The following is a 12,102-nucleotide window of genomic DNA, read 5'->3' as shown; positions in this document are numbered from 1 at the left end:
CTGCCTATTTTAGCTATTAATGTTATTAGGATTTAGGTTTTGCAGAATTTATTAATAGCCTAGCATCAATTTGAGGTTATGTATGTTGATCCATAAATATTATTTACTTCTATTTAATGGGCAATTAGGTGCTCAGAATATGCCACATTTGAGCAATTAAGAGATGTAGGAAGAAGTTAGTGAAATTATGTCATTGGAAAATTTAGAAAGCTACAAAATTAGTTTCTAAAAACCAGATGATAAAAACCAGATGATAAAAACTTATAAGAGGCTAGAACCTTGTGCACAAGAGATTTGCTTTCTAAAAGTCATATATAATACAAATAGAGTATAGACATACCTTGTTTTATCATGCTTTACTTTTTTTGTGCTTCACAGATAAACTGTGTTTTTTATAAATTGAAGGTTTTTGGCAGCTCTGCATTGAGCAAGTCTATCAGCACCATTTTTTCCAACAGCATGTACTCACTTCATGTGTCTGTGTCATGTTTTGGTAATTCTCACAATATTTTGAACTTTTTCCTTATTATTATACCTTTTATGGTGATCTGTGATTAGTGATCTTTGATATAATTGTTTTGGGCTACCATGATTCACACCCAGATGGCAAACTTAATTGAAAAATGTTCTGTGTTCTGACTGCTTCACCAATTGACCATTCCGGAGTCTCTCTCTTTCCTCAAGCCATCCTACTCTAGAGACACAACAATATTGAAATTAGCCAGTTAATAACCTTATAGTGGCTTCTGAGGGTTCCAGTGAAAAGAAGAGTTACATCTCTCACTTTAAGTCAAAAGCTAGAAACGATTAAGCTTAGTGAGGAAAGCATGTTGAAAGCTGAGACAAACCGAAAGTTAGGCCTTTTATGTCAAATAGTCAAGTTGTGAAGACAAAGGAACATTGTGGAGGAAATTAATAGTGCTGCCCCAGTGGACGAATGATAAGAAAGTGAAACAGCTTTAGTGTTGATATGAAGAAAGTTTACTGGTGTAGGTAGAATATAAAACCAGCCACAATACTCCTTTAAGCCAAAGTCTAATCCAGGGCAAGGCCCTAACTCTGTTCAATTCTGTGACGGCTGAAAGAGGTGAGGAAGCTCCAAAAGAGATGTTTGAAGCTAGCAGAGGTTGGTTCTTGAGGTTTAACCACTTTGGTATGAGTGTCGATTATAGTTGATAGCCATAGATGAACACCCACAGCCGAGCGTATGCTATAGTCAGTAGCCACCGATGAACCGAGCATCGATTTTAGCCAAAAGCCGTGATATTAAGGTGCACAGCCGAGTGTCCACTGTAGCCAACAGCCGTGATGTGACTTTTCTAATTTTTCCTTTATCAAAATAAAATTGTGAACATTTAAAAATAACGTAATGAAAACATATATGGGCCGGGCGCGGTGGCTCACACCTATAATCCTAGCTGTCTGGGAGGCCGAAGCGGGAGGATTGCTCGAGGTCAGGAGTTCGAAACCAGCCTGAGCAAGAGCGAGACCCCATCTCTACTATAAATAGAAATAAATTAATTGGCCAACTAATATATATGGAAAAAAAATTAGCCAGGCATGGTGGCACATGCCTGTAGTCCCAGCTACTCAGGAGGCTGAGGCAGGAGGATCACTTGAGCCCAGGAGTTTGAGGTTGCTGTGAGCTAGGCTGATGCCACGGCACTCACTCTAACCTGGGCAACAAAGTGAGACTCTGTCTCAACAAGAAAAAAACCAAAAAAAAAGAAAACATGTTTATATATGTTACCTATTTTGATTTGCATTACAAGTAAAGCTGCCTGTAAAGTAAAATAAGCTTTCAGTGCTTTAAAGCTTTCCTTATCATACAAGAGCAAAACGGATTCGTCGTCAGTGCACAGCACAAACTATCGTGCAGACTACGACTACTAGCTGTGGGCAAGGTTTAACTGCTGGTGAGCGCCGTACTGAACTGGTTAAGGAAATAAGCCATCTCCTTAACATAGAAGTATAAGGTGACCAGCAAGTGCTGATGGAGAAGCTGTAGCAAGTTATCCAGGAGATCTAGCTAAGATTGTTGATGAAGGCAGCTACACTAAACAACAGACTTTTCCATGTAGACCAAACAGCCTTCTATTGGAAAAAGGTGCCATATAGGACTTTAATAGCTAGAGAGGAAAAAGCAGAAAAGTCAATTCCTGACTTCAAAGCTTCAAAGGACAGGTTGACTGTCTTGTTATGTACTAATATAGCTGGTGACGTGAAGTTAAAGCCAATATTCATTTACCATTTCAAAAATCCAAGGGCCATTAAGAATTATGTTAACTCTACTCTGCCTGTGCTCTATAAATGGGACAATAAAGCCCATATTACAGCACATCTATTTATAGCATGATTTCCTGGATATTTTAAGCCTACTGCTCAGAAAAAAAGATTCTCTTGAAATTCTTACTGCTCGGCCGGGCGCTGTGGCTCACGCCTGTAATCCTAGCTCTTGGGAGGCCGAGGCGGGTGGATTGCTCAAGGTCAGGAGTTCAAAACCAGCCTGAGCAAGAGCGAGACCCCGTCTCTACTATAAATAGAAAGAAATTAATTGGCCAACTGATATATATATAAAAAATTAGCCGGGCATGGTAGCGCATGCCTGTAGTCCCAGCTACTCGGGAGGCTGAGGCAGAAGGATCACTCAAGCCCAGGAGTTTGAGGTTGCTGTGAGCTAGGCTGACGCCACGGCACTCACTCTAGCCTGGACAACAAAGTGAGACTCTGTCTCAAAAAAAAAAAAAAAAAAGAAATTCTTACTGCTCATTGGACAATGGACCTGGTCACCCAGGAGTGCTGATGGAGATTCACAAGGAGATGAATGTTGTTTTAATGCCTACTAGCACAACATCCAGTCTGCAGCCCATGGATTAAGCAGTAATTTTGATATTCCATTCTTATTAGTTAATAGATTTTGTAAGGCTATAGTTGCTACAGATAGTGATTCTTCTGAGGGGTCAGGACAAAGTAAACTGAAAACCTTCTGGAAAAGATTCACATTCTAGCATATGTGCTGCCAAAGTGAACACAGGATTCACGTTCTAGGCGCTATTAGGAACACTCACGATTCATGTGAAGAGGTCAAAATATGAACATTTGGAAGAAGTTGATTCCAATTCTCATGGATGACTTTTAGGGGTTCAAGACTTCAGTGGAGAAATTTACTGCAGTTATGATGGAAATAGCAAGAGAACTAGAATTAGCAGTGAGGCTGACCATGTGACTGAATTGCTACAATCTCATGGTAAAACTTTATGAGGGGTTGCTTCGTATGGATGAACAAAGAAAGTAGTTTCTTGAGATGGAATCTAGTCCTGGTGAAGATGCTGTGAACATTGTTGAAATGACAGCAAAAGATTTAAAATATTATATAAAGTTAGCTAAAATATTATATAAAGCAGTAGGATTTGAGAGGATTGACTCCAATGTTGAAAAAAGTTTTGTGGGTAAATGCTATCAAATGCACGTTCTGCAGAGATATCTTTTGTGAGAGGAAGAGTCAATTGATGCAACAGACTTCATTGTTGTCTGATTTTAAGAAATTGCCACAACTGCGTCAACCTTTGGCAGACACCACCCTAATCAGTCCGCAGCCATCAGTATTGAGGCAAGACCCTTCACCAGCAAATAGATTACAACTTGCTGAAGGCTCAGATAACTATTAGCATTTTTTAGCAATAAAGTATTTTTTAATTAAGGTGTGTACATTTTTAAGACATAATACTATTATTGCACACATAATAGAATACAGGATAGTGTAAACACATTAATAACTTTTATATGCACTGGGAAACCAAAAAATTTGTATGACTTTATTGTGGTATTTGCTTTATTGTGGTGGTCTGGAACTAAACTAGAAATATCTCTGAGCTATGCTTATATAATACAACATGAAGGAAAAGCATAAAGTTTGGTATTTTTTACTTGTTTTCTTCTGCCACATTCAAAGGCCCAAGTTTTTAGTTGTTAGGAAATGCTTTTGAAAAGAGAAAAATGGAAGAAGGTAAGGAAGAAAAAGAGAAAGAGGAAAAAAAGCCTCTATATAAGAGGAAATGCACTAATTTCCTTTTGGGGTTGGGTTTAAGTCTCATAATTAGCAGGTTACTAACACTGCCAGGTGTAGTTGGATCTGACATATCATGGACTGAGACATTATCTAACAGTCTTAATTTCATATAGTGAGGGATTTTATAGGCATTCCTAGTATTTTCCATCTGAAGAAGATGGGATGTTTTTCAGTTTTACAGAGTGATCCTAGTCTATGGAAAGAGAGGTGAGATTTTAAGAGGATAAGGGTCAATCTGAAGGGCTATGAGGCAGCAGAAAGCACATGTGTAGTGTTTCAGGATATATGTACTGATCATGGATAGATAGCTGTTAAAGCAACTGGAAAAGCTGATTGCTATAACACATGAAGTTTCATCACAAGTAGTCATGTATCTGTTCTTAAGAAACTTTAGAACTCTAGTGAAGACTTGGTTGCAAAGAAAATTTGGAACTCTTGTTTAGGTACATCCTCTGTCTTAAAAAATCTGTTGGGAATACTTCTGATCCTAATCATTACCACTCACATTTATTGTCTGTGGATTTTGGAGTGTTCAGTGATGGAGAAGATTTCTTTTACATTTGGTGAAGACAGATGTATGGGGAGGGAGAAAGGAGGGAACTCAGTTTTTTTCATACTTATTTGGAGGACTGCTGAAAGAAAAATTCTGTGAATTTATTTCCTTTTGTGCTTGACTTTAAGCAGCTTTACAAAGAAGTCTGAACTGGATGGTTATTTTCTAAAATTTAACTGGTGGAGGCTGAGTGTGGTGGCTCATGCCTGCAATCCTAGCACTCTGGGAGGTTGAGGTGGGAGGATTGCTTGTGCTTAGGAGTTGGAGACCAGCCTGGGCAAGAGTGAGACCCATCTAGTAAAAATAGAAAAAAATTAGCTGGGCTTGAGACACGCACCTCTAGTCCCAGCTACTCAGGACGCTGAGACAGGAGGATTGCTTGAGCCCAGGAGTTTGAGGTTACAGTGAACTATGATCATGCCACTGCACTCTAGCTCAGATGACAGAATGAGATTCTGTCTCAAAAATGAACAAACAAACAAACAAACAAACAAAAAACTGGTGGAAAAATGCGATACCTCTCTTGGGTCTGAAATCTAATCTCTCCTTTTCTTGCAATAATATATAATATGAACATTTTAAGTTATCTAAGGTTATTTAAATTCAGGGAAGTCACCATATAAAGAGGGAATATTCCTGGGTATAAGAAAACCAGTTGTTCTCATTGCACTTTTCAGGTGTCTTTAAGGCTGGATGTATCTACTATATCTTCAAATGAAGACTTAAAAAGCAGCTCACTTGCTTAGGAAAGCTTTTCAATAAGATATTCTGCTCTATTTGTTCCCTATTCTTTCTTAAAAGATAAAAATAAATAGTTGAATATATGACTTGATGAAATAAATATTTGGGGAAGATAAAAAGATTAAGATCTAAACAATAATCTTTGTTCCTTGGGCAATTGCAGGGGAAAGTTGGGCTTCCTTTTCACAGAGCAGGCTTAAGTGGTCACTATTGCTTAGCCTTTGCTGAGATGACTAAATACATGGAAGAGAGCTCAATTCTTTCTCATCAGATTCTCCTACCAGGGCAGTAGAGGATGGTGGAGTGGAAATATTATTTCTGTGTAATCTGTGTGTGTATGTACTTTCAAAAACTATGTACACCATATTTCATCATTTCGTTATGTTGGGAGGCAATTTCCTGTAGATCTTTTGCATTTCTGCACGTCTTGTGAGCAGTGGCACTGTCTTTGTTCTGGACAGTCTTTTCAAGGATGTTTGCATAGTGAACTACCTTGGATAATAGTGTAAAGGACAGGTTTTTGCATACTGTTCCATATAATACAGACAATGGCTTCCTCCAGCACAAAGGGCAGGTGCATGTATAAAAGATTGTAGTTTCCTAAGCCTAAGGTTCCTCTCCTATAATGCGGCACATTGAGTGTGCAGGTATCACAGGGCCATCTTCACATAGCTCTGTGAGAACTGGGGTTCAGGGAGCTGATGCAAATGTAGATAATCTAGTTATTGCTATTAATGTGAATGCTAAACTATTGTCTCTGACCTAGAAGTCTCATGTTATCTGCCAGGATTCATGAAACTGGCAGGTTAACTTTTAGCTTGCAAGTATGGTGAAATCTCAGACCTTTTATAGTTCTTGATACTTCAAAAATAATAATGATTTGTTAAATAGAATATGTTTGGAAAAATTTATTGAAACTTATAGATTTTACAATTTTTAAGATGTTCATTTAGGATTTTATTTCTCCTTGCTTTAATATAGGGTTTGTTTATAATGTCAGCCCATATATGGAGTATCATCCTGGTGGAGAAGATGAACTAATGAGAGCAGCAGGATCAGATGGTACTGACCTTTTTGATCAGGTAAGGTGCTAAAAGTAAAGTATTTCATTAGAAGAGTACTCATGGATTTAGCAATATGACATTTGTAAAATGAAAGAAAATAGTTGCATAAATTTCAGATGTGTTGTCTTGAATTTTGAAGTATAGGAAGATGCCCACAAGTAGCAGCTGTTCATTTAATTTGCCTTTGAATTATGTTATTAAAAATTTTAAGGTGATTTCAAGTCTGTGTCTAGGAATGTGTTCTGAGTGCTTGCTGCTTCCTCTGCTGACAAGTGTTTACTCAGTCTTGATTAATTTTAATGGTAATGATGATTGGCATGTGGGAACCAGTGATGTTTGGAAGAAGGAATATTGGGATCTGCTGCTAACTTGCTGACTCACTTTAAACAAGTCACTTAGCTTTTTTTCTCTTAAGGGGATTGTTATATATGCCGCCTGCCTCACTGTACTGAATTTGCATATCATGTAGAAAGTTAGATAATGCTGATTAATGAGTGAAAACTTAATTTTTCATAGAGTTATAACAGAGATTCTGTATAGGTAGCTCAAAGGATATTTAAATTAGTCTCTTTTCTCCTTATGTTTACTAAAAACAAGCCTTAGCACTTAACCTGTTTAAAAGTCATACAGAACATGCTAATAACTATCAATTTGCTAAACTGTTATTCTGAAACAACAGTATTTAGAAGGATAGGAATTTGCCTTAGTCTCACATATGCTTTCTTTTGTATTTTAATGGTGATTAACCATGCTGCAGTACTGGGTTTTTATCATTTGAGATACTTGAATCAGATTTGGTTATTTTATATTAATAGTTGTTTTTGATCAAATATAATTTGATTTCTGTTCTTCCTACTTTCTCATCCATTTTAGGATTTATTTTTTGACCAGGTTTCCAGAATTACAATTGTTTTATATTTAGAGAGACTTAGCTGCATCTACTTAAATGGCAGAATCTCATTTGCCGTTAATGTTCTTTCTGGGTTGGAGAAAAGATGTTTGCCCATTGTTCCTAACAGCATTCTCCTTGGGAGGTTTTTATTGCTGTTTTAAGGCAAGTTCCCATTGTCATTTGGTATTTGTTATTCTATAGTAATGCAAGGCAAATAGAAAAGTTTAGGAATGTTTGCCTGAAAACTTGTCTGCCATACTTTTCTCTTGTATATTCCCTGTGACTTCTTGATAATTGAATGTACTCTTCCACAAGAAGAATTTCCTGTAAAATCTAGTCTTATTTATATCCCTCAGTGTTAGGAGGTTATATGGACCTTATGTAAGGAAAGCTTGTTCTGGAGAAGTTATGAGAACTGCTATATTGCTAAGTTCTTTAGCAGTTAAAACAATATTTTAGTTACCAGATTGCTGTATTACCCTAGGATGTAGTAAGACCAGTGATATTTAAATTATTTATAGCTTTGACTCACCATGAAAGTAAACTAGAAACTTAGGTGAAGCTTCTTACATCTTTCAATATGAGAATTTACTTGTGTCCAGTATTTGAGTTGTACAAAGAATATTAAGTAATCTCTTTGTTGTCATACTTCTGCCTACAGTTTTGATCCCACTGCTGACCTCTTGTCTTGCATTTCCAAATGCCTGATGGGCAATTTAATAACCTGTTGGCAGTTCAATTCAGTGTTTCCTCAAATAATATCAACTCAACTTTCCTCCTTTTCCCTCTGTTTCCTTTAATATAGGGACTTGAAGCCCCTGAGTAATCTTTGCCTTCTCTCATTGTGCCCCAATATCCAATCACTGGCCAAGTTATATGATCTGTCTTTAAACATTACAGCTTTTTCTCCCTTTCCACTGCTTTAGTTCAAATCATCATCACCTTCTCAACTCTACTATTAATATTTTAATACTATCCTGATTTCTTTGCCTTCAGCACCAATTTAGGTAACATGCTTGCTGGTCAGTTTTCTTAAGGACAGTCATCTTATTACCTTGGTTCTGCAACTCTCAGTGGCTCACCACTGACAGTGAAATAAATTTACAGTCAATAACTTGGCATTTTAGGCCCTAAAAAGAGTATATCAAGGTAAATGTTCTCAACATTGCATCTTGCTTTGAGCAAACTGAGTTGCCTGCCATTTTTCACCAGTCCCATGATTGACAGACCCTATACCTTTGCCTCCTTGAATAGCTTTCTCCTTTATCTATATGTTTAAATTCTATCCAGCCCCATACCCCCAAATATAGTATTTTCAACATTAGTGGATGCTCTATAAATATTTAGTAAATGAAATTCAGTTTATATTAGTGAGTGCCCATTTATAAGTACATATACATTTTTTACACATTTGCTATTTTAGTGTATATGTATTTATTCAGGAACATAATGCCGTACAGATTCTAATGTCAATATTATTTTTGACCTGATTATTATATAATATTGAATAATATATCATCATTTTTCTTTACTGATCTTTTATAAGTAGACATTTAGATTGTTTCTAGTAGTCTGTTTATTTAAGCAATAGTATGGTAAATGTCCTCGTATACCCACATCTTTGTATATATGCAAATATTTTCTCAGGTAAATGCCTAAATATCTGAGTAAAAGAGCTATATATTTTTAAGGCTGTAAGCATATTGAGAAAGTGCCCTCCAGAAATGTTTAAATTTAATTCCTCTCAGTGGTGTCTGGCAACAAATATTGTCAGTTGTTTTCCTTGAAGTGATAGTCTCACTTTGTTCATTTTTAAGAAAATGTCTGTTAAATACTCAAGTCTGAATAATTACTTTATCAATCATTCTTCTGTATATAAATGGCCTTTCATGAAAAAAGCCCAGTTCAATATACAAATCATGTGTTTTCCTCAAGGAAACCATCATGCTTCATAGCAGTAGTGTTTTTAAGTATTTCCTATTTGGTCACAAAGAAAAATATAAAAAGATACACTGAAGAGTCAAGATTTTAAGTAAATTAATACTTTCCCTACTTCATGAAGGATATTCTTAAATTTCCTTAAATACCACACCCCATCCCATGGTGGTGAAGAATGTAATGATTACTAGTACAGTTTGGAGCCATGGCCTTGATTAATGCTAAGATGCCAGCAGTTTTACCCACCATTGTTTTGTACATCAGTGCAAATGTCAAAACAATTTAAAAAAATAGGCAAATAGCATCTGATTAGTATCATCGTGAAACAAACTGAGACCCCATAGATACCTGAAAGGGTGCGGAACCTCCAGAGGTCTACAGATGGCACTTTGAGAACACTGTTCTAAACAGTCCCTGTCTATGCTGCCTTTCTCTCACTGCCTTGTTGACTAATTGAATCTACTTCTTAGTTTTTAGGTGTTGTGTTCAGAGCAGTTTAATAAGGTTTAGTTTTGCTTATAATAGAATAAGAACATCCTGTAGAGTTAGAGTCATGTTGCTTTTCTGTTATTTGTCTTCCATACCAGGTTCATCGTTGGGTCAATTATGAATCTATGCTAAAAGAATGCCTGGTTGGCAGAATGGCAATTAAACCTGCAGTTCTGAAAGGTAAGTGGCATTGATGTGTGATGCATACACACACACACACACACACACACACACACACATGTATTTTTTTTAACTTGGATCACAACAAAAATTTTTACATAAATCATTGTATTTTTCTCATTTTTATTAGCTTCCTGGTCTAGCCATTTTAAAGGTCTTACTGTAGTTCTTTAGAATCATATAGTGACTTTCACTTAAAAATTTGACATATTTTGTAGAGAAAATGCATAGTGTGAGGAGTAAGCATTGTAGAAGTAAGAGAACTTTATTCTTTGGTTTTCATTAATGTCTTATTCTGGCAGATTATATGGCAGATTAGCTATAACACTTGATTAAAGTAGCTTTTTAGAATTTAATTTTTTGCATAAGTAATACTTTCATATGATTCAAAAATCAAAAAATATCGAATGTTATACATTGAAATTTTCTCTTCTAGCTTTGTTTCCCATTTGCCTTGAACCTTCTCACTCCTTGTCCCCTCCCACTGCTTGTTCCCTCACTATTGGTAACTCACTATTATTATTTTAAACTTCTTTTAAAGTGTAGCATATTTCTTCTCCTTACCTCTGAGCTTCGGCTGTATAATCTGGGTGGCATTTAAGGTCATCTCTTTACTAAGCTTCTTTCAGAAGAGCACCCTTTGAAAATATTAGACATGGATTGGAGTAGCAAGCACACTTTGCATAACCTTTTTCTATGAAGGAATGATAGTTATTTCTTTTGAGTAACTCCTGACCTTGACACTGAAATTTGCTCAAGAAATTGGCTTCTTCAACCAGTCGTTCACTACTTCATTGAGTTTTGTAATTTAAGGCTGTATTAACAGAAGCTTTAATTCACAGTATGGAAATATCACAGGCATACCTAAATTTGAACCCTAGCTCCATGGCCTGTTGGCCTGTTCAGCCACTTTCCACCTCTGAGTCTTAATTTCCGAATCTGTACATCAATTCATAGGAGATGGAAGACAAGGTCTTAGGTACGTAAAAGGCAGAGAATTGGACACTGAGACCTCTGCCTATGGCCCAGACTCTGAAGGACTATATAATCAGTGACATGGGAAGGCTTGAAAAAAAAATCTGTCCAACAACAAAGGGAGCGGTCAGGTATTTTGTCTGTTTGACTTTGTTTATGATGTGATGGAGGTGAGGAAAGAGAAGTTTCCTATGAGAATTTGTAATCATAGCCCTACCCACATATGAGCTTGGAATTTGAATATACCTCCTATGTGGTCTCAAAAACCTCAAACCAAGAAATAAAATAGTCTTTCATTATTGGTTTCCCAGGTTGCTTGGCAGATGTATGTACACATTTTTAATGGAGGGACAGACTTTCAACCTAAAACCCTCAAAATTCTCACAGATACAGATCAGACAATGATTAGGGCATCCAAAAAATTAGAGAACACATGAGGGGACAAGTTAACAGGAACAAATAGCAGCAGAATTTCACCCGTAGACTTCATTATTCAGGTACAGGGTAAAAATAATTATGTTTTAAATAATTAGGAAAATAAGAATGAATTGGTACATGAGTAAAAAGTGAGAGGCTGTTAAAAATAATTATTCACAACTGAAAAAGAACCACCTAGAACTTCTCAAAATGAAAAATGCAGCTGGCGAAATTAAAAAGTACATAGCATAAATAGTCAAACAGATTAGACATAGTAAAAGAGTTAAGTGAATTGCGAGATTGAATAGCAGAACTTACACAGACTGTGGCACAGAGAGACAAGAAGATAGAAAAATATGCAAGAGACATGGAAGATAGAATAATAAAACCTAACACATTTATTCAGATTTCCAGAAGGAAGTAGTGGTGAAAATGAGGAAGAGGCAACATCTGAATAGATAATGGCTTTGAATTTTCTAGAATTGATAAGTCATAATTCTTCAAATTCAGCAAGTTCAACAAATCCCCAACAAGATAAATAAAAAGAAATCAAGGTTTTTTGTAGTGAAATTTAGAACACCATAGGCAATGAGTAGTGAGAAAAATAACTGACAACTTATTAATAAAATCAATCTGTAATGATTTGAGACTAGCCCAAAAGGTATATGAGTATACCTTTTGGTATATGAGACTATACCCAAAGGTATATGAGACTAGCCCAAAACTCCCCATTAAACCAAAATTAGAAGGGTTTAGGGAACTGAGGATTTTAGACTAAACCCTG

The 12,102-nt window shown here is 36.3% G+C and overlaps 1 protein-coding gene across 1 annotated transcript in view; it reads left to right on the top strand.

Annotated features, from left to right (window-relative positions):
• Positions 1-12,102, top strand: part of CYB5R4 (cytochrome b5 reductase 4) — an 86,636-nt gene that overhangs the window by 22,311 nt on the left and 52,223 nt on the right. The window contains exons 3-4 of the mRNA XM_020287073.2: positions 6,345-6,445; positions 9,845-9,926. Of these exons, the coding sequence (XP_020142662.2) occupies positions 6,345-6,445; positions 9,845-9,926 (183 nt within the window). The remainder of the gene's footprint in view (positions 1-6,344; positions 6,446-9,844; positions 9,927-12,102) is intronic.

The sequence above is a fragment of the Microcebus murinus genome, chromosome 5 (genome assembly GCF_040939455.1).
Source record: "Microcebus murinus isolate Inina chromosome 5, M.murinus_Inina_mat1.0, whole genome shotgun sequence".
NCBI classification, from domain to species: domain Eukaryota; kingdom Metazoa; phylum Chordata; class Mammalia; order Primates; family Cheirogaleidae; genus Microcebus; species Microcebus murinus.
This window is presented reverse-complemented; position numbering and strand designations above follow the sequence as displayed.